The sequence below is a fragment of the Rhinatrema bivittatum genome, chromosome 4, assembly GCF_901001135.1.
Source record: "Rhinatrema bivittatum chromosome 4, aRhiBiv1.1, whole genome shotgun sequence".
In the NCBI taxonomy this organism is placed as follows: Eukaryota; Metazoa; Chordata; class Amphibia; order Gymnophiona; family Rhinatrematidae; genus Rhinatrema; species Rhinatrema bivittatum.
Genome location: NC_042618.1, coordinates 444,985,182 through 445,010,504, shown reverse-complemented (window position 1 = coordinate 445,010,504; position 25,323 = coordinate 444,985,182). Strand labels below are relative to the sequence as shown.

The following is a 25,323-nucleotide window of genomic DNA, read 5'->3' as shown; positions in this document are numbered from 1 at the left end:
GTTTAAACAGGTTCCGATTGTACTGCGTCATATATATTTGATACGACGCAATACGTGAAATGAGCATTGCTCCGTGAAACACTCTGCAACCGAATGCGTCAAGAAACTTCTGCTCCTTCCCAGGTGGTGCTGAGGAATGAGGTTTCTGACACTTGGCCCTCTTCTGGGCAGACTCCACCACTACCGACTGATGTGCCAATTGCGTCTTCTGGAAGCCTGGAAATGGCTGCACAAGATAGATTGCATCCGTCTTGTGGTTCACGGGAGGAACCAACCCAGGATGTTCCCAGTTCCACTGCATCAAATCCTGTAGAATCTCATGGACAGGGAAGGACATAATTTCTTTTGGAGGATTCAGGAACTGAAATACCTCCAGCATTTTATGCCTGGAGTCCTCTTCCATCTGCAGTGTGAAGGGAATAGACTCCGCCATCTCCTTGATGAAGCTTATAAAGGAGAGGTCTTCCGGCGGAGATTTGCGTCTTTCCTCTGGAGGTGACAATTCCGACGGAACTTTGGTAGAGTCCTGGGAATCAGATGTATCATCTGTCCTTGGATCATATGATTGATCCCCTGCATCCATCAGTAGTCTTGATGGAAGAGATGGGATCCCTCCAGCCGGAGGGGGCCTTGGCATCGAAGGCATTAGTGCCGGCATTGATAGTCTTGGCCTTGGCATCGATAAATCGAGATCCAGTATCGGTGGCAGGCGAAGTGGCACCGATGGCATGGGGACTTTGCCGGTGGCCTCGGTGCGGGCACACCCGACGGCCTCGACGCTTCCTCTTCTTCCGATGAGAGTGGAATAGGCATTGATGTAGCCATGGGGATGGTGATTTCCTCGATGCCCCTGGCAGGGCACCGATAAGCAAGTCAAGCTTATCTAGAAGAGGAAGTAGCATCGGTGGCAGCAGTGCCGGTTCCGGCACCGGAGCTGGGGTCTGTGGTCTCGGAAGGCCTTGGACAGCTTGGACCACTGCCTCTTGCACATCCGGTGCAATTCCTCTTGGAGCACTGGGGTGGTGAGTCCCAGGTCTGGAGTGGGAGGCATGGCAGGCAGCGCGGCTGCCAAGAATCCACCGGTCCTGGTGGATTCTTGGCAGCCGCGCCCACCTTTGAGGGCAATTCATGCTCCTCAGCTTGGGTCGTCTTTTTCGGTGGCTCACTCGATGAGGGCGCCACCGGTGCTCCGGAAGTCGAAGGCCCCGGTCTCTGATGTTTGTGCTGGTGCTTTTCCCGGTGGTCAGCTTTCCCCGATTCCGGTATCGATGACAGAGACATTGAAGATCGAAACACCGATTGGGCTTCATCGGCATAGGAGCGAGGACGATGCTTCGCCGGAGATGGAGTCGATAGCATCTGTGGAGACTGACGCTGAAATAAAAGCGCCATCTTCTCCAAACGTACCCGACAGCCTTTCGGGGTCATTTGGGCACATTTGGTACATGTCTCCACGTCGTGCGACTGTCCGAGACACAATATACAGACCAAATGGGGGTCCGTGGTTGACATAGTCCTCCGCCGGTCGCCATCGTGGCAGTCGAAAAATTTAGGCCGGTCACAGACGGTGCCGACAAGGGCCCGAATGGTCCCCGCCGGGAACCAACCGAAACACAGGGCAAACTTACCGTATGGATGCAGCAATCGACGGCGGAGAAGGGAGACCCCTAGGGGGTATAAGCTTTTGCAAGTTTTGAAAAGAAATTTCCTGAGGAAAAATTTCTGTCAGGAACTGTGAAGAGCTCCAAAACTCCGCATGGCTATAGCTGTGCGGAAAAAAAAAAAAAAGAGAGACTGAAGGGAGACCCCTGCTGGTTGCAGGGTTAGTGCCATACTGGGCATGCCCAGTAAGTGCCAGTCAAAGTTCTAGAAACTTTGACAAAAGTATTCCGTGATTGGCTCCATCCTGATGATGTCACCCCTAAGTGAGGACTACCATCTTGCTTGTCCTGTGAGAATAAAGAGACTATAAAGCATAAATAGAAACATTCAGACGAAAACTGAACTGGAAACCGCAACAAGCCAGAGACTTGGTACGCAGTACAACAAGGGTAAAACAAACATCACCAGTTGTCATAAAACTAATCATGAAATATAAAGTCAATAGCATTTAAACCATACTAATAAAAAGAATAGGTTTCAAAGAAGCTGATGAATGGAATATCCAATAATTAAAGACAGTAATAAAATATTTCAAAACAGCAGACACAGAGACCCAATAATTAAAAATAAGGATAACAAATGTTCTGCTGTCCATACCTGGGAACGTTCGCTACCAGGTGCCCTGAGATTGTTGTGAATTAGGAGGAGGGTAAAGAAGGGGAGGAGGGTTTTGCTTGCAACTTTCTCCTCTCAATCACACATACTCTCACAAACAGGCTTCTCAATCTCACGCACACATGCACTGTCTTGCACACAGGCTCTCAATCTCGCAGACACACATGCTCTCTCTCATACAGAGGCTCTCAATCACACCTATACATACATGCTGTGTTACACACACAAAGGACATCAGTCACAGACACGCAGAGACTCAACTACAAAGTCACATACATGCTCTCTCACACACACACACGGGTGGATTTTCAAAGGGTTACATGCATGTATATTATGCGCATAACCCCGAAAACCCGCTTCTGCGCGCAGCGAGCCTATTTTGCATAGGCCCGATGACATGCTATGTCCAGAGGCTTGAAAAAAATGGGCGGGGAGTGGGCAGACCGGGGGCGGGACAGAGGCCTCCGGCACAGCGTCGTGCCAGGGTGCGCAACCAAAGGTCAGGGGGGGTTTAGATAGGGCTAGGGGGCGGATGGAAGGAAAGTTCCCTCCAAGGCCGCTCCAATTTCGGAGCGGCCTCGGAGGGAACAGGGAAAGCCATCGGGGCTCCCCTACGCGCGCATGTTATAAAATCGGGCGTAGATTTGTGCGCGCCGGGTTGCGCGCACAAATCTACGCCCGTGCGTAAGTTGAAAAACCTGGCCCATAGGATCTCAAACACACATGCTCACTCACTCACTCCCCCCTCTACACACCAAAAAAAACCTGGTGGCAGTAGCAGTCTCCGCTTCTTCCAGCCACTGCGGTCTTGAGAAAGGAGTCCTATCAGCCGCAGGGACTGACATTGCTCCTCTTTTTGCTCCAGACTGCGCTGCTCCTTCTCCAATATTGCATGCACTTAACTTAGCATGGTCTCTTCTACCTGTGCATGTGGCCACTGCACACCACTTCCTCCTCCGGGCCGCAAGGGCAGGAAGAAGAGACCATGCTGCTAGTGCCGCTGAGTGCTTCTTCCAGCTCTTTTGCCACATTCCGCCTGGGCTATCAGCATTTCAAACCTGGGCAGAAGAAGGGGGTCGCATATCGCTGGGGAAGGGGGAGCAGCTGGGCCAGCAGTGGATTGGGAAGTGTGGCGACACACCAGTTGAGAACCACTGCTCTGATGCATGAACTCCCAAAACAGAGATCCTGGCTCCAAAAACTTCCAATCGCTTCAAGTGAATTTTCTATTAATTTGCTTCACACTGGTGTTTCTATTAGGTTATGTAACATTATGTTTTACTAACCATGCATTCTTGTTATCTGTTCTATTATTGCTCTCACAAGAACATGTTCTGATTTATTTGGAATCATGTATCTTAAATGTATTTTGCTAACACTTACTGGACTACCTGTAGTGGAACCCCTGCTTCATCTATAAAAGGAACAGAAGAATGTTAAAGCAATGAAGTCTGTCTTCCCTGGAAATTCGAGACTTGTTCCATTCTCTGCAGAAGTGCCAGCTTTTACATAATTTATAGCTAAGACTATATGGGGCAAAATGACTAATGGGCACACTAAAATATTTTTAGTGCACAATAAAATCAGCAAGATAGTAAACTAATGAGATGGTGAGCACAACCATGTTAAATGGACCATGCCAAAGGGAGCACAGGTCTTAATGAGAGCGTGCTCTGCATCTTTAAATCTTCCATGCTAACTGGGCCAAAGTACAAGGGCTATTTAGCAAGGAAAAACTCCCAATCCCTTATCTTCCCTCCCATCAATAACTGTCTCTAGGGTCCCTTGTATCACCCTACGGCCCAAGACTCATTCCTCTGGTCTTGAAAAATACAGTATGCTCCAATGAACTGTAAAGTCTGCTAGTGGGACTGAGGGATCAGGAGTCTAGAGCCTGTGTTGGGTTGTTTCAGAGGCCCTGTTTTACAATTTAATACCAAGCTTCAAACAAGCTCTAAATCAACCAGGGCCAACATCCTCAATAAAATGGAGAAATTTCTTTATCTGTTAATTTCCTTTCCATTAGTTCTGCTACACCAGTCCAGCCATGACGGGTGGGTTTTTTCTCCCTACCAGCAGATGGAAGTAGACAACACTGTTTTCCTGTGTGACATCACAGCCACTACTTAGGAGGTGGTGCTAACAGCAGGATTCCAATGTCCTTCTGACCAAGCTTCAGATCAGACCCCCAACAATAATGTAATTTAAATTTCAATCAATAACCTGAGAAGACATTTCCCTGCAACCTATAACAGAGAAAGCAAGAAGAAACAACTCTAACAAGCAATAAGTCCAAAACCCCCAGACAGCTAAGAGGACCATAATGAACACTACAGTCCTGCTTCTCGGGTGGGTCTTGGATTGATGTACAAGGACTAATGAAAAGGAAATTAACAGTTAAGGAAATTTCTTCTTCCTTCTCATCCTGCCCTTAACAAGTGGGAAGTATTTATTAAAAATATTTATATTCCGCAAATAACGGTCTACCGTGATAAGCCCTTGAGCAAATAAGCTGACTCAATCTTGTGTTTTATCTAGCAAGCTAGAGTAGCCTTATTGGTCAAGTCTCCTTTACATGAACCCCAAAAAGGACAAACCTGTCTGACTTGCGGAATACAATAGTGACTTCCAAGTACCGCAAGATAATCCTCTGGAAAGAGACATCTGAGGCACCGATACTCAGGCCCTCGCTCTTCCCTAGAGAACGGAAGTGAAATCAATTGGTTGATATGAAGGGCTGAATTCACCTTCGGTATAAAAGACAACACTGTTCAAAAGAACCCTACCTCTGCCGAAATCACTAAAAAGGGATCTGGCAAGAAAAGGCTTGAAGTTCTGAGACCTGTCGTGTGGAGCACACCGCAACTAGAAAGGCAGTCTTCAGCAACAAATCCTTCAAGGTACTCTTGCCTTAAGGGCTCAAAGGTGGCCTCTGTAATAGCTCTCAGCATCAGATTAAGATCACATGGGGTAATGATGGGCCGGATAAGGTGGCAGCAACCTTTATACCCCCCCCCTCATAAAAGGGACACATCTGGGTAAACTGCCATAGAAACACTCAATATGGAACCCCAGTAGCAAGAAATAATTACCACCTGTACCTTTAAGTTCAGGGCCAGCCCTTTATCCAGACTGTCCTGAAGAAAAGCCAAAATACACAGAATATCAGCCCACCAGGGAGACACTGACCTGGACTTACAGAAATGTTTGAATAAATGTTATATTCTAATACAAGCCAAGGAAGTGTATCATTTCCGAGATTTCAACAGTGAAACAATTACTGCTGAAGAATACCCTTTCTTACTGGGCCATCTCTGCTCAAAAGCCAGGCCAAACGACAGAAGAGTCGGATCCTCCATGACCACGGGCCCGAGTCAAGAGACCCCGTGCCATCAGGAGGCGTAGAGGCTAGTCCACCTGGAACCAGAAAAGATTCACATACCAAGGCCTGCATGGCCAGTCCAGCACCAACAGAATGATTCGGCTGCTTTTCAACTCTATCCATCGTAGCTGTCTGCCTACAGGTGCCCATGGTGGAAAGACATAGGAGTCCCCCTCCGGCCATGGATGCACTAGAGCATTGACCTCTAGTGATCCCTATTCTCTTCAGCAAGAAATGGTCTGCTTTCACACCATCAAATCCATCCGAGGAGGCAAGGAGGCAAAAGGCCTCCTTGTTCAACTCCCATTCCCTGGGTTCCATAAGATTTCACCTGAGGAAGTCTTCCTGAATACTGTCCTGGGTGGCCAAAGTAGCCGAAGATTCCTTTCAACCCATGGGAACAGAAGAGACATTTCTTCTGAAACCCCGTGACTCATGGTTTCCCCCTGCTAATTCACATATGCCACTACTGCGGCTCTGTTCAAAAGAACCCAAATGGCCCTCCCATGAATCAATGGGAGGAACGAAACGCGCCAGGTGAACAGCCCTTGTTTCCAGTTGGTTGATAGACCATGAGTCCTCCTCTAGAGAGAACTACCCCGGGCCATTTGGTCCTGGAAACGTGCCCCCTAACCCGAGAGGCTCACATCCATCATGAGCAAAATCTAGGACAGAGTGACTAGGCTTACACCCCTCAGCAACAGAGAGGGACCAAGCACTTATCTGACAGAGTGCTTAACTTTGATTTCTCCTCATTGGCAGATTTCTCTTTTTTTTTGGCTCCCATGTAGCACTCAACCAACACCCCCAGAGGGGCTGGGAGTTGGTCAGGGGCTCACACTACTAGCAGAAAATATCAGTGGTCTGGCCCAGGAGTCTGATCACTGATCCATCGTCAAGCTGCTAAACCATCCAGACCTATCATCTACTGAATGCAGAAAATACTTGATTCCTGCTGCTGCATTACCTCTTAAGAAGTGGCTGTGATGTTACACAGAAAAACAGTGTTGTCTGCCTCCATCTGTTGATAGGGGGAAATATCCCACTTGTCATGGCTGGACTGGTATAGCAGGATGAGATGGAAGTAGTACTTCTACAGAACATAACAGCAAATAAGCATATCATCAGATATGAGTATTTCACATGCACACAAGTTTTAGTGTGCATGCATATGCCCAATTTAACATGCTTTCTTCCTTGCCAGATTGACAGCAAACTGGACACTAATCAGCAAGCTCCCTTTCTGGGTTTAGCAAGCCTATTGACGACAGCTTTTAGTGATGAGGTCCCAGAGTGAACTAGCTTAAGAAATCTTTAGTGTTTTCAATACGTTAATCAGATTAGCTAGGATGTTCCCTCAAGGTGTATAGCTTGTTAAATTACTCCCAGCCTTAGAAGACTGCATATCTTTTAACTCAGAATGAAGACAGCTTAAAATAATGAATCCAGATACATGTAATCAAGAAACTAATTTTATAATAACGAATAGGTCCAAAAAATGTTAACTGAAATTGTATGTTCTTGAGAATGAAAACTTACATAAAGCAAAATTGCTTACCTTGTAATAGGTGTTATCCCAGGGACAGCAGGATGAGGTCCTCACATATGGGTGACGTCACTGACTGAGCCCTATTGCGGAAAAACTTTCTGTCAAAGTTTCTAGAAACTTCTGACTGGCACTCTGAGCCCACCGAGCATGCCATGATATTCTCTGAAACAGGGGGTCTCTCTTCAGTCTCGTATGTAGCAATAAGCTTTAGCAAAAATAAAATAAAAGGTAACATACCCAACTCTGCGGGGTGATGGGTGGGTTCTGTGAGGACTACATCCTGCTGTCCTGGGATAACACCTATTAAAGGTAAGCAATTTTGCTTTATCCCAGGACAAGCAGGATGCTAGTCCTCACATATGGGTGATTAGCAAGCTAGAGGCCGAGTCATTTTGTAGTGAAGCAACAGTGAAGTATTGTTGTTGAAAATGAGTCAGCCGAAGATCACAGCAAGTTGGATGTAGAAGGAGTTGGGATTAAACTGGAAACAAGTTCTTTAAGACAGATTGTCCATAGGCTGAATCTTGTCATCCCTGTTTGTCCAAACAGTAATGAGCTGCAAAGGTGTGAAGAGAACTCCATGTTGCTGCTTTACATATGTCAAGGATTGGCACTGAACGATAGTGTGCTACTGAAGTTGACATTGCCCTTACTGAATGTGCCTTTACTCGCCCTCGGAGAGGAAGGCCTACTTTTTCATAGCAAAACGGTATGCAATCTGCTAACCAGTTGGATAGAGTGTGTTTACCCACTGCTTTACCCGGTTTGTTTGGATCATAAGATACAAATAATTGAGTGGATTTCCTGTGGACTGCAGTGTGGTCTAAGTAAAATGCTAGCGCACGCTTACAGTCCAAGGTATGTAAGGCCCGTTCTCCTTGGTGAGAGTGAGGCCTTGGAAAGAATGTGGATAAAACTATGGATTGGTTCAAGTGGAATTCCGTAACTACCTTGGGAAGGAATTTTGGATGTGTATGGAGAACTACCCTGTCATGTAGGAATTTTGTGTAGGGTGAGTACGTGACAAGTGCTTGTAACTCACTAACCCTTCTAGCTGATGTAATGGCTATGAGGAAGATAGTCTTCCATGTGAGAAATTTAACATCACAGGAATTCATGGGTTCGAAAGGAGAACGCATGAGTCTTGTTAAAACCAGATTCAGGTCCCATTCTGTGACTGGTGGCCAAATTGGTGGTTTAAGCTGAGTTAAACCTCTCATAAACCTACTGATAAGAGGATGTATGGATATTGGTGCATCTCCCATCTTGTTATGGTAAGCTGAGATTGCACTTAAATGTACTCTTACAGACGAAGTCTGGAGACCAGATTCTGAAAGATGGCATAAGTAGTCTAGTAGAGAAGTAGTGGGGCAGGTGAAAGGATCAATACCCTTTTGCATGCACCACAAAGTATATCTTTTCCATTTGGAAGAATAGTTCTTTCGTGTGGAAGGTTTACGTGACGCTATAAGCACTTGAGATACATTAGTTGAAAGATTGAGTGGTTGTAAAATCAAGCTTTCAACATCCATGTTGTCAGGGATAGGGATTGAAGGTTGGGATGGCGCAACCGACCCTGATCCTGAGTTATGAGAGTGGGAGCTACTTCTAGTTGAATGGGATCCCTGATCGAGAGGTCTAGAAGTGTGGGAAACCATACTTGTCGAGGCCAATACGGGGCTATGAGAATCATGGTCCCCTTGTCCTGTTGTAGCTTCACTAGAGTTTTGGTTATGAGCGGTATTGGAGGATATGCGTATAGAAGGCCTAAGTTCCAAGGGCAAGGAAAAGCGTCCTTGGCTGGCTGGTTTTTCTGTTTGTGTAGAAAATAGAATTTGTCCACTTTGTGATTCAGATGTGACGCAAAGAGATCTATTGTTGGGTGCCCCCAACGCTGAAATATCGAGCTTTGTCCAAGTACCTTGGGTTGGAGAGTGTCTATGTGAGCTCCCCAACCCAAGGTGGATGCATCTGTAGTTAACGTTATCTGTGGGACTGGTTGTTGGAAGGGTAGACCCTTGCGCTAATTGTCCTTGTTCACCCACCAAAGTAGAGAGGAACGTAGCTGATGGGTTACTTGAATTGGAGAATACAGTGGTTGAATGGCTTGGATCCATTGTGATCTTAAAGTCCATTGGGTGACTCATGGCAAGCCGTGCCATAGGAGTAACGTGAACTGTGGAGACCATGTGGCCTAGTAAAGTTAGAAACTGATGAGCTGTTGCTTGTTTCTTTGAGCGTAGCGAGTTTGCCAAAAGGGAAAGTGTGTCTGTACGGTCCTCAGGTAGAAAAGCCCTTGAGAAGATGGTGTTCAATTCTGCTCCTATGAATTGAAGCAGGTGAGATGGAGTAAGATGGGACTTTTGATAATTGATGAGAAATCCCATCGAATGGAGTACAGTAATTTTTTGATTGAGAGAAGCGAGAGCTCCTTGTAGAGCTTGACTTCTGATGAGCCACTCGTCTAGATATGGAAAAACATGGACACTTTGTTTGTGCAAGTGTGCTGCTATTACTGCTAGACATTTGGTGAATACTCTGGGAGCAGAGGCAAGGCTGAATGGCAGTACTCTGTATTGGAAATGTTGATGACCCACCATGAAGCGCAGGTACTTGCGATGAGGAGGGAAGATGGGAATGTGAGCGTAAGCGTCTTGTAGGTCCACAGAACAAAGCCAATCTCCTGTTTGAAGAAGTGGAAGCATGGTGCCTAGAGATACCATCCTGAACTTTTCTTTCTTTAGAAATTTGTTGAGATTTCTGAGGTCTAGGATGGGACGAAGGCCTCCGGTTTTCTTTGGAATGAGGACATAACAGGAATAGAATCCTCTGCCCCTCTGAGACCGGGGTACCAGCTCTACAGCCCTGGCTTTCAGAAGGGTGGATAATTCTACTTGCAACTGAAATATGTGATTTTCGCTGAGATGAAAATGGCTCGGAGGAAAATCGTTGGGAATCGAGAGGAAATTGAGTTGATATCCTCGAGATATTATTGCCAGTACCCATTGGTCTGATGTTATTGGTATCCAACTGTTGTAAAATTTGGATATCTGGCCTCCTACTGGAAGGTCTGGCTGAGGGTTGGAGAGCTGGCTGTGTTCTCTGGAAGTGGTTTCAAAAACCAGCAGCAGGCCCAGTCTGCAGTGGTGGAGGAATGCCAGAAGGTCCTGGCAATGGATCTTCAGGATATGACTTCCCAAGATGCTCTTCTCTTGGATTAGAGGGGAGAGAATCAAGTAGATCCTGATATCTTTTCATTATTATTTGATGTAGTGCTGACTCTGGGTGTCCTGGTTCCCCAGGAAGGAGTGGCACCGATGGTGAAGGCTTCGAGATCAAGGATGGGACTAATGCCTTCGGTGGTCGCTTCGAAGTCACCGTAGTTGTTTTCGCTTTAGTGCCTGGCATCGGTGCAAGCTTGAAGATTGGCATCGGTGCCGGAAATGACAGAGTCATCGACATCGGCATGGTGACTGGTAAAAGTGAAGTCACCGACGTTGGTATCGATAGTGGCATCAGCAGAAGCGCCGGCATCGGCACGGTTGCTGGAATTTGTTTTTTCAGGGCCTGGAGCACTGCCTGCCTTATCAAAGTGGACAAATCCTGCGATACAGCTGGGATAGATGGAGTAGCTGTATGCAGTGGCGGTGGAGGAGTGGATAATACCTCATGTGATGGTTGTGTGGGTTCCATCGTTGGTGTAGGCCCTGACGATGGTGGTTTCTTATCTTTTTGCCGGTTTGCGCTTGGTTCTCCCGGGGAGGGAGTTAACGCTGGTGTCGATGCCTATGTTTGGGCTTATGTTCGATTACCAACCTTATTGACGCCGTCGACAGTGATGGCGAATCACCCGATCCCTCCAGACGACGTTTTTTCAGCAAGACTTTTTTGGAAACTCCTGCTGGGGATGATTTCGTCAACATCGAAGGAGAAGGAAGGAGTTGAAGGTGAAAGAGGTGTTCCATTTTCTCCTGTCTGAGTTTCCTTCCTTTTGGAGTCATTTCTGCACACTGTTGGCAGGAGGAGACTGTTTTTCGCCTAAGCAGAGAACACACTCAAGGTGTGGGTCTGTGATAGACATAGTCCGATTGCAAATCGGACATTTTTTAAAGCCGGAAGCTATTTTTTTTCACAGACAGCCATCGATGAAAAAAGGGAGAAAATTTCTGAGAGAAATGAAGTTTTTACTTATAGTAAAAACGAGACAAAATTCTCACTGTCTGGTGGAAAAAAGGGAGAGAGATCCCTTATGGGAGAGATAATTTGAAAAATAATGACTTTTTCAGTCAGGAATGTGTGAGGAAAAACTCACAGGACTCCTATCTCCGCGATGCTTGCAGCAGCACGGAAAAACGAAGACTGAAGAGAGACCCCTGTGGCAGAATATCATGGAATGCTCAGTAGGCTCAGAGTGCCAGTCAAAAGTTTCTAGAAACTTTGACAGAAAGTTTTCCCGCAATAGGGCTCAGTCAGTGACGTCACCCATATGTGAGGACTAGCATCCTGCTTGTCCTAGGATAAGCCCAATCACGATTACTTTCTAGACTACAGATAGTTATGTTATTGAAGAATTGGTTGTGCCAGTATGCGCACATAACTCACCACTTTAGCCTCAATGTCGGCACATTCTTTCAACCATTTTTCTTCTTTCCTTTTCATTTCTTCTTTGATAAGCTGCTGGTTGCTCTTTTCTTGGTTCATGGCTGAACTCATGCCATCTATTTTTCCTTGTAGCTCTAATTTCTGCTGAATTAACAACTGTTTGGCATCTTTAAAACTGGTTAGCTTCTGTTTAAAATCAAAAAGGTAGAAAATAATCAGTCACATGGACATCTAAAAGCCAAACAGCTAACATGCCTGGAAATTTTGACCACTGAATTCTCTGAGATTATGGTATGGCATATCATGTGACACAAACTATTGTTAATATTTACTAGAAGATGGTTATATTAGTTTTCACACTAATCTAAGAATTCTGAATAAGAAGGTGAAGTTAGCATGAATGTATTTTTAAACTACAAACAAGGCAAAAAAGGGTAATAAACCGCAGCATTAACTGTTGTCTCGTATGAACTTTTTTTTTTTTTTACCAGCATTCTTTACCTAGTCATTTCAAATGATTAGCAATAAATGAATGGACATTCATCTCTCACTTCTATGGATCCACATTTCTTTGTTTTGTTCTAAAGAACAAATGGCCCATAGTATTAAAGCGATAAGTTGGCTTGGCATGATAAGACTGGGCTTTTTAACATTCCTTCATTTAAAGAAGTGGGATTTGTCTGGAGCTATCTGAAGTAAGGTTAGAGAGTGATCTGACTTTCCGTAAAAGGTAAATAATAATCGTGCACTACCTCTGTTATTGGATATTCACTATACATACACCCAGAGGAACTCAACAACTAGTAATCCTACAGAACATTTTTATTAAATGTATACAAACATTAAACTCACGACTTCTAATACATAAGACCATCTATATGAACGGTGCTTGCCTTTATCATAAAACTACATACTCCATGCATTACCCTCCATTCATACTCTACTCATCCATACCCAACCATAACACTCACCATCCCTAAAAATAATCAACATGATCAGTTATTATACATGAATTATGCACAGATTAACCTTTCATGATGTGTAGTCACGCTACCTCCACATATTTTACAATAATCACCATAATACGGGTGAAATGAGATCGTCGTTCGTCGTTGGTGTTATCAAACTTTCATGGTGAAGCAACCGCGTTGTTTTGTATTATGGTGATTATTGTAAAATATGTGGAGGTAGCGTGACTACACATCATGAAAGGTTAATCTGTGCAAAATTCATGTATAATAACTGATCATGTTGATTATTTTTAGGGATGGTGAGTGTTATGGTTGGGTATGGATGAGTAGAGTATGAATGGAGGGTAATGGTTGGAGTATGTAGTTTTATGATAAAGGCAAGCACCGTTCATATAGATGGTCTTATGTATTAGAAGTCGTGAGTTTAATGTTTGTACACATTTAATAAAAATGTTCTGTAGGATTACTAGTTTCCGTAAAAGGTGGCATTACCACTTACCTGATAATTTTCTTTCCTTTAGAAGAGTCAGGCTAGTCCATACGAATGGGTTATTATACACCTATCAGCAAATGGCAACAGATCAACAGGCTTGCTGCCGACACTCCTTATATATCTCTGTGCTGACATCTGCCTGCCAGTATTCTCTGCAAAAGCCAACTGTGGACAGCTTTAAAACCAGAAACAGCTTCAACTAACTTTTTTCTTTTGTGAACTTCCAGAAGACCAAAGAATCGAAGGAACCAGAGGCAAGACAGGAAATAGCAAGAACAGAGCAGAAAGTGAAACCTATACGTACCCAAAAGAGAACAATTTGTTCATAACTCTGCAAATCGCTTCTCTTCTTTAGCCCTGAAAAGGGTTCCCTGAACAGATCAAAACAAGAAAACTAACAGCTTTGGGAGGGAGCTTAGACTGGCCTGACTTTTCTAGAGGAAAGAAAATTATCAGGCAAATAGTAATTTCACCTTCCTCTTCAATCAGGCCAGTCCATACAAATGGGATATACCAAAGCTACTCCCTCAATGGGCAGGAAGCTGCTCGAGCCCCTCTCAAAACAGCTAAAACCAAGGAAGCTTCCTCCCTAACGGACATCCAGAGACATCAGTTGGAGTTCCACTGGTGTCTGTTAGCTTGTGCCCTTGTGGAATGAGTTCAAACCTACTTTGGTAAGGGAACTCCAGCATTATATATATGCTGCTGTGATCATCTCCTTAATCCAGCAAGCCACCACAGCTCAAGATGCCACTTCACCCTTCTGTATACCACTGTACAGCACAAAGAGATCAGACCTTCTCTCAAAAGATGCCTCCATATATCCAAAGGACGCAGAAGTGCATACTACTCTATCTCTCTGATTATCCAATGATGGCAAGGACACAAACTGATTCATGTGAAAACTCAAAACCACCTTCGGAAGAAAGGAGGATTCTGTTTGAAGCTGGACCCTATCTTCAACATGAGCAAGCGCAGAGAAACACTCAAGTGAAGTGAATTGAGAGCTTATCAAAAAGGACCAACTGGTCATCAGGAGTGGCGGCAGTATGTGCTTCACACCTCGCAAGAAGAGAGACACCTCAGAGTGAGAGGACAGGAACTAACCGTGAACCTGTTCTCTATGACGAGATAGCACAATCACCTGCACCTTCAAAGAACTGACAGCTAAACCCTTAGAAAACCCTTCTGCAAGAAATCTAAGACCTGCAAAACAGAGGCATGGCTGGGCACACACTGACACCCAGACCACCAATCCTTGAAAATGTGTGACAAGCCAAGGAAGTTGAAAACTTCCTAGTCTTCAAAAGTGTAAAGACTATGGCTGGTGAATAACCTTTCTTCACCAAACATGCTCTTTCAAGGCTCAGATCATAAGACAGAATTGACCGGAGTCCTTGTGAGACACCAGACTCTGACACAGCAAGTTCCTGAGGACTACTGCACTACAGGTGTGATAGACACACATACCATGGCCAATATGAGGCCAGTCTGGAACTACCAGGAGAACCAGGCCCAGATGCCCTGCAGTCTTCTGAACCACTCTGTCATGGGCCAAGGGAGAAGAATATCTAAGGTTTCCACTCTCTGCCACTCCTGAACTAGGGCATTGATTTTGAAGGTCTTCAGATCTCTCTCCTGCGACTGAAGAACTGGTGAACTTTCACATTCTTGTCTGTCGCAATCAAATCCATAAATGGTAGACCCCACCTGGCAACAATGAGATCAAAAGCCTTGTCGGAGAGAGACTACTCTATCTGTCACATCCTGGATCCGGGAATCTGCTTATATGTCGTCTGCACTCTATCTTTGAGATACCAATAAAGCCTGAAGATGCTTTCCCACCTAAGGAAGAAGTATATTCATCTCCAAGGAGACCTGCAGACTTCAGGTTCCCCCCTTGATGGAGGATAGACATTACTGCTGTGATGTTGGACATCACTTTCACTGCTCTTCCGAGTAACTGGGGCACAAATTCAAGAAAGGCCAGCTGAATCTAACAAGTTTCCAGATGGTTGATGGACCAGCGTGCCTCCACAGAGAATCACTGATCCTGAGCTGTGAGTTCCTGACAGTGAGCGACCCATCAGGACTGTCTAGCATCCGTGGTCACTACTGTCCAAATAGGGGGCATAATCCCCCCCCCCCCCCCCCCCCCGATCAAACAGTCATGGTCAAGCCACCACTGAAGGCTCTGTGCAACCAACTTTGGAAGAGGTAATCTAATCATAAGAACATAAGAACATAAGAAAATGCCATACTGGGTCAGACCAAGGGTCCATCAAGCCCAGCATCCTGTTTCCAACAGTGGCCAATCCAGGCCATAAGAACCTGGCAAGTACCCAAAAACTAAGTCTATTCCATGTAACCATTGCTAATGGCAGTGGCTATTCTCTAAGTGAACTTAATAGCAGGTAATGGACTTCTCCTCCAAGAACTTATCCAATCCTTTTTTAAACACAGCTATACTAACTGCACGAACCACATTCTCTGGCAACAAATTCCAGAGTTTAATTGTGCGTTGAGTAAAAAAGAACTTTCTCCGATTAGTTTTAAATGTGCCCCATGCTAACTTCATGGAGTGTCCCCTAGTCCTTCTACTATCCGAAAGAGTAAATAACCGATTCACATCTACCCGTTCTAGACCTCTCATGATTTTAAACACCTCTATCATATCCCCCCTCAGTCGTCTCTTCTCCAAGCTGAAAAGTCCTAACCTCTTTAGTCTTTCCTCATAGGGGAGTTGTTCCATTCCCCTTATCATTTTGGTAACCCTTCTCTGTACCTTCTCCATCGCAATTATATCTTTTTTGAGATGCGGCGACCAGAATTGTACACAATATTCAAGGTGCGGTCTCACCATGGAGCAATACAGAGGCATTATGACATTTTCCGTTTTATTCACATTCCCTTTCTAATAATTCCCAACATTCTGTTTGCTTTTTTGACTGCCGCAGCACACTGTACCGACGATTTCAATGTGTTATCCACTATGACACCTAGATCTCTTTCTTGGGTTGTAGCACCTAATATGGAACCCAACATTGTGTAATTATAGCATGGGTTATTTTTCCCTATATGCATCACCTTGCACTTATCCACATTAAATTTCATCTGCCATTTGGATGCCCAATTTTCCAGTCTCACAAGGTCTTCCTGCAATTTATCACAATCTGCTTGTGATTTAACTACTCTGAACAATTTTGTGTCATCTGCAAATTTGATTATCTCACTCGTCGTATTTCTTTCCAGATCATTTATAAATATATTGAAAAGTAAGGGTCCCAATACAGATCCCTGAGGCACTCCACTGTCCACTCCCTTCCACTGAGAAAATTGCCCGTTTAATCCTACTCTGTTTCCTGTCTTTTAGCCAGTTTGCAATCCACGAAAGGACATCGCCACCTATCCCATGACTTTTTACTTTTCCTAGAAGCCTCTCATGAGGAACTTTGTCAAACGCCTTCTGAAAATCCAAGTATACTATATCTACCGGTTCACCTTTATCCACATGTTTATTAACTCCTTCAAAAAAGTGAAGCAGATTTGTGAGGCAAGTAGTCATGACACTGAGGATTCTACAGAGAGATCAAGGCCCTTTGTTAAAGGATGCATGTGTGCCCTCGCCCATGGAACCAAGTCTAAAATCGCTGCCATGGAACCCATGGTCTGAAGGTAGAGCCATACAGACTGAGCCCAAACAGACCGTGATTTCCTGATCTGGTCTTCCAACTTCAGTATCTACTGTTCCAGAAGATACAACCATCCAGTGCACGAATTAAAGTGAGTGCCCAAATACACCAGTTTCTGAGACAGTTGCTCTTAGCCAGTTTGATGACCAACCCTGCTCCTGTAACAGGATCAGCCTCTGGGAAGCCACTTGACTCTCCTCAAAGGACTCTGTGTGGATCAACCAATCATCCAAATATGGGTGGACTAGGATACCTTCCCTTCGTAAAGCCACCGCCACTACCATTAACTTGGAGAAAGTCTGTGGGGCTGAAGCTATCTTAATGGCTGACTATTGGAATAAAAACCCTCCTCTTTACCTCAAACCTACCTATTCTTGACACCAAGTTTTAGTGTTCTACGGCAAGAGGGCTCAAGGAAATGGAAGCTGATTCTGGCAAAATATGTACTTTTTTTTTTCCTTTTTCTAAATAAGGACAACAGAAAAAAAAAAAAACAAAACTTCAACAGCCTTATCCAAGTCATGTACAAACTGGGAGTTTCTTTCAGATTTCTAACTATTCTATCTTCTGTGCAATATTTATTTGGTCTTACCTTTGTAATTTTTACAATCCAGACTTCTCTCAACTCTTACTGCTAAGGAGAGAGAAAAAAAAAAAACAACAAAAGTACTGCTGACTAGCAAAAATACAAAGGGCAACAAAAGAATGATGATTAGAGTTTAAGGTGGTTATTTGGATTCTTCAATTCTTCCTCTCACCACCACAAAAAAAAAAAGGCCTTTTCTCCTCAATGACTACCTCAAGCAAAGGTCAACTGATCAAAAACTTCAAACCACCTTTACACTGCTACAAGTAAGAAAGGAAGACCATGCTAAGCTCTCAAAAGTTTTGGGGAAAACAGAAAGCTTTCACAAAGTTCAAACTACTATAAAGATAGGGAATTTCTGCAGAAATCCATGGGGGATAACACTCAGTTTCAAAAACTGAAGCAGATATAGGATTCCTGCAGAGAACTCTGCAGGACTCACAGGATAGCTGTGAAAATACCCCTCTCATGCATGCTACACTACCACATCTGGTGATCTCAAATGAGCTCACAACTAACCTTTTTAGTTACAAGCACAGAGCACCCAACTTTCAAAACTGTCTGCAGTACATAATTTGCGTGCACACGTCAACCAGCAGAGATTTATGCTAGTATTTTATAAACTAAATACAAACAGCTGTAGTGTATAAAATATTGCACAATTTTGTCCCAAAAGCACATACAGTATGTGTATATATCTGCAATGTGGGAACTCATTTTATCTTAAACACATAATTACCTAGAATTAAACAGGGAGGCAGGTATTTTATAAAGTATGTGGGCATTCTGCTGCTGAAAATATTAACTTGCTTGCATATTTGGAACAGGAAAATTGGTTCTTACCTGCAAGCTTTCATTCCTGGAATACCTCAGATCAGTTCAGACAAATGGGTTTTCCATCCCTACCAGCAGATGGAGACAGAAGAAAAGCTTTACTGACCCTATAATATTTAAGGCAGTGGGCCACCTGCAGTCCCTCAGTATGACCTGTATCAAAGCCAAGATGAGATTAAATCATAAACAACTTTCCTCCCCTTATTACAACAGGGGAAAAGTTAAGTCCTTCAACCGGGGCCCTGAGGTCCATAATGAAGTTTGAAAACACAACCATCCAAGTCAACAAACTGTTTATCAGCACGCAATAAACTGAACTTGGAACAATAGCACAGAATCGAGTGGTCTTTCAAGAGAGGGAAGGGCTCTGGACTGATCTGTGGTATTCCAGGAACAAAAATTAGCAGGTAAGAATCAATTTTCCTTTTCTGTTTCTTCTCCAGATCAGTCCAGATTCATGGGATGTACCCAAGCTCCCCTACACTGGGCGGGGACCTGAAAGACCTGCTCACAACATACATGCTCCAAACCCCACTTCTTGTGGTGCTCACACATCCAGGGGAAATGTTGTGTGAAAGTGTGTAGTGATGACCAAGTTGTGCTTGACAAATTTCTTGTGGAGAATGCCCAGAATGCCATCTATACCCTGGTAGAATGGGATTGTAGGATCTAGGAACCAAATGCCCTTTGCAAACATAAACCAACACAATAGCCTCTTTTGAGCCATCTTGCAATAATCGCTTTAGAAGCTTTGCTCCCTTTTTTTGCTTCTGGAACAGCACAACCGCAGCAAATAGAAGCAGAAGCAATGGCCTCTTTCAGCCAGTGGGCTATAGACATTTTAGACACTTTTTGGCCCTTCTTAGGGCCGCTCCACAAGACAAAGAGATGATCCAAGAGACTAAAAGAGTTAGTAACCTCCAAGTAATGCAAGAGGACCCTTTCTAACGTCCAAGCACCTCAATTCCTGCACAAGAGTCTGCTCTGTTTCAGCATTAGGGAAGGCTGGTAATTCTACAGGCTGATTCAAGTGAACAGCCGAAACCACCTTTAGAAGAAAGGAGGGAACCATTCTGATAGACTCCCGAATCCGAAATCCACAAAAAAAGGCTCCCGGCAAGAGAGCTTGCAACTCTGATACCCTCCTAGTGGAACAAATCACCACCAAAAACACCGTTTTCAGAGTCAAGACCTTTAACTATGCCTTCCCTAAGAGGTTCAAAAGTAGCTTCACACAAGACTAATGACTAAGTTAAGACTCCAGCAGGGACAAACAGGACGAACTGGAGGATTCAAATGCTTCTCTCCACGAAGAAAACAGACCACGTTGGGATGTGTCGCTAGGGTCGCACCCTGAACCTTGCCCGAGGCACCCCAGGGCCACCACCTGCACCCTAAGGGAATTAAATGACAAGCCCTTAGTGATGCCCTTCTGCAAAAAGGCTAGGATTTGGGCCACCAAGGACTGACTAGGAAGAACTCTCTGCTCCTCACACCAAGATTCGAAGAGTTTCCAAACCCTGACATAAGTTAAGGACGTAGACATCTTGGGAGCTCGAAGCAGGGTGGTAATGTCATTGTCCTAGTAGCCTTTCTTCCTCAGCCGCCTCCTCTCAAAAGTCAAGCTGCTAGACAGAAGCAATCCGCCTGGTGAAAAATATGGGGCCTTGCTGTAGCAGGTTCGGAAGATGGCACAGGGGGCCAGACTGACCAGGTCTGCAAACCAAGGTCTTCGGGGCCACCAAAATCACCGGACCAGCATGAACCTCTATTCGCCGAAGAATCATTCCTATCAGAGGACACTGAGGAAACACAAAGCAGGACTGTGTTCGGCCATGGGAGTACCAGGGCATTGACCCCTTTCACTCCGTGTTCTCTCTGGCGACTGAAGAAGCGTGAAGCCTTTGCATTCCTCTGAGTCGCCTTCAAGTCCAGATGGGGGGACACCCCATCGGTGAGAAATGAGTTTCATGGCTTCGTCTGAGAGCTCCCACTCTCTGGGGTCTAGCCTCTGATGGCTCAAAAAATCCGCCTGCATGTTGTCGGTCCCCACTTTGTGCAATGTGGCCAGCATAGACAGATTATGTTCCACCCAGGCCATCAGCTGAGCTGCCTCCAAGGCTATCAGGTGAATCCTGGTCCTGCCTTGAAGGTTGATGAAGGCCACTGCCACTGCATTGTCTGACAGTACTTAAGAACATAAGAAATTGCCATACTGGGTCAGACCAAGGGTCCATCAAGCCCAGCATCCTGTTTCCAACAGTGGCCAAACCAGGCTACAAGAATTTGGCAACTACCCAAACACTAAGAAGATCCCATGCCACTGATGCCAGTACTAGCAGAGGCCATTCCCTAAGGCAACTTGATTAATAGCAGTTAATACACTTCTCCTCCAATAACTTATCCAAACATTTTTTAAACCCAGCTACACTAACTGCACTAACCACATCCTCTGGCAACAAATTCCAGAGCTTAATTGTGCGTTGAGTGAAAAAGAATTTTCTCCGATTAGTTTTAGATGTGTTACTTGCTAACTTCATGGAGTGCCCCCTAGTCCTATTATCTGAAAGTGTAAACAGATTTACATCTACCCATTCTAGACCTCTCATGATTTTAAAGACCTTTATCATATCCCACCTCAGCCGTCTCCTCTCCAAGCTGAACAGCCCTAACCTCTTTAGCCTTTCTTCATAGGGGAGCTGTTCCATCCACTTAATCATTTTGGTCGCCTTTCTCTGTACCTTCTCCAGTGTAACTATATCTTTTTTGTGCACTTTGTCACCCAGAGACTTGATTAGTTGTTCCAAGTCCTCACCAAAGAGGAGCTTTCCTTTGAAAGGGAGAGCACTAAGCTGCACCTTACAGGAAAAGTCCGCTTACCAATTGCACAACCATAAGAGCCTCCTGGCTTAAATAACTGACACCATAGGTCTAGAGGAGGTCCGAAGGAGATCATTTAATGCATTTCCCCCCCCCCCCCCCCCCCCCCATAGGCCACCGCTGCCTCTAAGTGCTCCGCTGAGGGGGAAGGTCCCTGGTACTCAAAAGCTGTTGAACCCATCTCAGGCCCGCCTTGAGCATGAGGCTGCTGCAGACGGCCGCCCAGATCCCCAGAGCAGAGACTTCAAAGATGCGTTTAAGGTGGACCTCGAGCTTCCTGTCCTGGAGGTCCTTGAGAGCCGCCATCCCAGCCACCGGAATAGTAGTCCCTTTGGTGACCGCGGAAACCAAAGCATCCACACCTTCGGGACCTTCAGTAGCTCCAGAATTTCCTCCGGCAACAGGTAAAGCTTATCCATAGCCCTACCCACACGAAGGCCCGCTTCCAGAGTATCCCACTCTCAGACCATTAGTTGCTGGATCATCGGAGGAAATGAAAAGGTCTTAGCCGGGCCCTGAAAACCTGCCAAGACCGGGTCCACCGTATCCAGGCTGGGATCCTCTGGAGTTGCTGCAATGCCCAGCTCTACCAGGGCATGCTGGATGAGGGGACTAAGCTCCTCCCTTTGAAAAAGGCGGACGACTTTAGGATAGTCTCCGTCCAGCGGCGCCGCCTTCTCCGGCTCAACTCCCAGGTCCACCCCTATCAGAGGTTCGGGAGCCGAGAGAGGGTCCTCGCCCAAGGCCTGCCCTAGCCCGGGCTCCATCGCAGTGAAATCATTGGAGGGCCATGGACTCTCAACCTGAATGGCCCCTTGCGGCTGCAGCTGCCTCGGCAGCTTGCTTAGTGGCCCCTCCAGGCGCAGAGGCCCCCCCTGACCTGCTGGGTCTGGCTAGCCAAATAGGCCCGGTGCATAAGAATAACAAATTCCGCCGAAAACCAGGCGGGCCCCAGAAATCCTCCCCCCGGGGGAACAGGGGGAGTCTCTGGAAACTCAAAAAAAGAGTCCTGGGGATCCCCTGGATTCAAAACTTCCAGCGATAGTGCAGGGGGAAGTCTCCTCCCCTGCCTGAAGTGTCTGATGCAGCCGACAGAGGATCCAAAATGGCAGCCGTTCCCACGCTCAGAGGGAATGGGACAGATGCGCTCTCCCTCCTGACTGCCCAAATACCCGCACCATGGGGCCTGGCCGTCAGACCTGCTGCCACGCTGGAGGAGCCCTCCCCGCCGGGGAAGCAGCGTGCAGAGACCTGAGCGGGAAAGCCACGAAGTCGGCTCCCCGCAGGCCTCACAACAAGCACCACGTGGCATGATCAATGCCGAAAAAGCCTGCGTTGACGGCGCTGTTAATCCCCCAGTGCACCATGGAGCAAGACCCAAAACACAGCCCAAAAGCACGGCCCTTCAGCGCATCGCGACCCCCAGAAGGTCACCCACACCAACAACAGCTACTGCTCAAAGCACTGCCAATTTTTTCTTTTTTTTTTGAAGAACTCGGCAAAAAGGGCTTAGTGGCACCAGGCTCCCCTCTGGGCGGGGAGGAGGTGGACCACCGGCTATGATCCCCAGCGGCCAAAGGAGGGAGCCAACTGGGTCACCAAACCGAGCTACCTGATGCTTGCTACCAGGAAGGATAGTCCCCCCATAGGACCTGCCAATTTCCTGGGAGGACCACTGATCTTCTGGCCCTACTGTGACAGGCTGAAGGAAGGATTTAAAATTACTGGATTTGCCTTCCTTTTTTTTTTTTTCCACTAAAAGAACCCACAAAGGTTCAGAACCGCAGGTTTTGCACCACCTCCATCTGCTGGAGATAGAGAAATACTGAAGAGCTGCAGGTGATACACCGGTTTAAGAGGGGGTGCTCTCAAAAATTTTCTCTGTCTCCATCTGCTGGAAGAGAGGCAAAACCTAGCAGTCTGGACTGATCCCGGTATATACAGGGAAAATAGCAATGTGTATACTTCTGAACCCTGCCCTGGAACACCTGTAATCCGGCCTTTTTATCCATTCACATTGCATGACCTTGCAGTGTTGCATGTGAAACTCAAAGGTTTATAAAATAGTATAGATTCTCATATATGCTATTTACATGCAGATATGCTAATTTTATGCACACAACTCCTGTATAACTCTTTGAAAATTACTTTCAATATCAGTATGGTGCCATCTTAAATGTAAGCCTAATGGAAAAGCTGCATGCAGCTTATTTTAGTATCACAAGACAGTACCTTTTCATAGTCTTGTTTCAAAGTTTTTAAATCTTTGCTCTGCTTGTTGAGGTTTTCTTCAATCCTGGTCTTCATCTCTTGCAGCTCTGCAGCTTTTGATTTTTCACTGGCTAATTCTTCTTCTTTTAATATCTAGGTTAAAAAAAGATCAAAATTCAAAATATTGTTATACAATGCTAAAATACTGGAAACACAAAGGCAGCATCCAGTGACATTCTTTTCAATACATGGGCACTGTGAATATAATTCTGGGCCAGCTCTTTAAAATGGTGTCATGTGTAGACAGGTGCAGGAACAAGGAGAAATTAAGACTTATCTGATAATTTTCTTTCCATACTTCTGCTACACCAGTCAAGAACATGTGGGTTTAGTCTCCTCACCCAACAATTGGAGGCAGAGTGTTTTTTTCTTTTTTGATGACATCACCTGTATATGTGTGTCATGCATGGGACCAGATACAGCTAGTGTACTACTGACAAAGCTAAATTTAAATTATAGCAACTAGAAAACACAAAAATATAATACCTTGTAAATAGTAGCTCCATTTCCTCTGAAACTCTTTGGCTCAGGGAATCCTGATTTGCTTTGGTGTTTACTGAAGAGGATGTTGGGGAGGTACCCGTACTGGAGAAAGTTTTCATGGGTAATGATTCAGATGGACTGAATCAAATCACTGTGAACCTAGAAGATGTGGTAGACCTGATTGACAAACTGAAGAGTAGTAAATCACCTGGACCAGATGGTATACACCCCAGAGTTCTGAAGGAACTAAAAAATGAAATTTCAGACCTATTAGTAAAGATTTGTAACCTATCAATAAAATCATCCATTGTACCTGAAGACTGGAGGATAGCAAATGTAACCCCAATATTTAAAAAGGGCTCCAGGGGCGATCCGGGAAACTACAGACCGGTTAGCCTGACTTCAGTGCCAGGAAAAATAGTGGAAAGTGTTCTAAACATCAAAATCACAGAACATATAGAAAGACATGGCTTAATGGAACAAAGTCAGCATGGCTTTACCCAAGGCAAGTCTTGCCTCACAAATCTGCTTCACTTTTTTGAAGGAGTTAATAAACACGTGGATAAAGGTGAACCGGTAGATGTAGTATACTTGGATTTTCAGAAGGCGTTTGACAAAGTTCCTCATGAGAGGCTTCTAGGAAAAGTAAAAAATCATGGGATAGGTGGCGATGTCCTTTCGTAGATTGCAAACTGGCTAAAAGACAGGAAACAGAGTAGGATTAAATGGACAATTTTCTCAGTGGAAGGGAGTGGGTAGTGGAGTGCCTCAGGGATCTGCATTGGGACCCTTACTTTTCAATATATTTATAAATGATCTGGAAAGAAATACAACGAGTGAGATAATCAAATTTGTAGATGACATAAAATTGTTCAGAGTAGTTAAATCACAAGCAGATTGTGATAAATTGCAGGAAGACCTTGTGAGACTGGAAAATTGGGCATCCAAATGGCAGATGAAATTTAATGTGGATAAGTGCAAGGTGATGCATATAGGGAAAAATAACCCATGCTATAGTTACACAATGTTGGGTTCCATATTAGGTGCTACAACCTAAGAAAGAGATCTAGGCGTCATAGTGGATAACACATAGTCAGTTCAGTGTGCTGCGGCAGTCAAAAAAGCAAACAGAATGGGAAAGGGAATGGTGAATAAAACAGAAAATATCATAATGCCTCTGTATCGCTCCATGGTGAGACCGCACCTTGAATACTGTGTACAATTCTGGTCGCCGCATCTCACAAAAAATATAATTGCGATGGAGAAGGTACAGAGAAGGGCTACCAAAATGATAAGGGGAATG

At 45.1% G+C, this 25,323-nt stretch overlaps 1 protein-coding gene across 1 annotated transcript in view; it reads right to left on the bottom strand.

Moving 5' to 3' along the window:
• The window catches only part of EEA1 (early endosome antigen 1), a 372,360-nt gene that overhangs the window by 17,489 nt on the left and 329,548 nt on the right, over nt 1–25,323 (bottom strand). Inside the window, 2 exon segments of the mRNA XM_029601632.1 lie at nt 11,811–11,996; nt 23,499–23,630. Coding sequence (XP_029457492.1) covers nt 11,811–11,996; nt 23,499–23,630 — 318 coding nt within the window.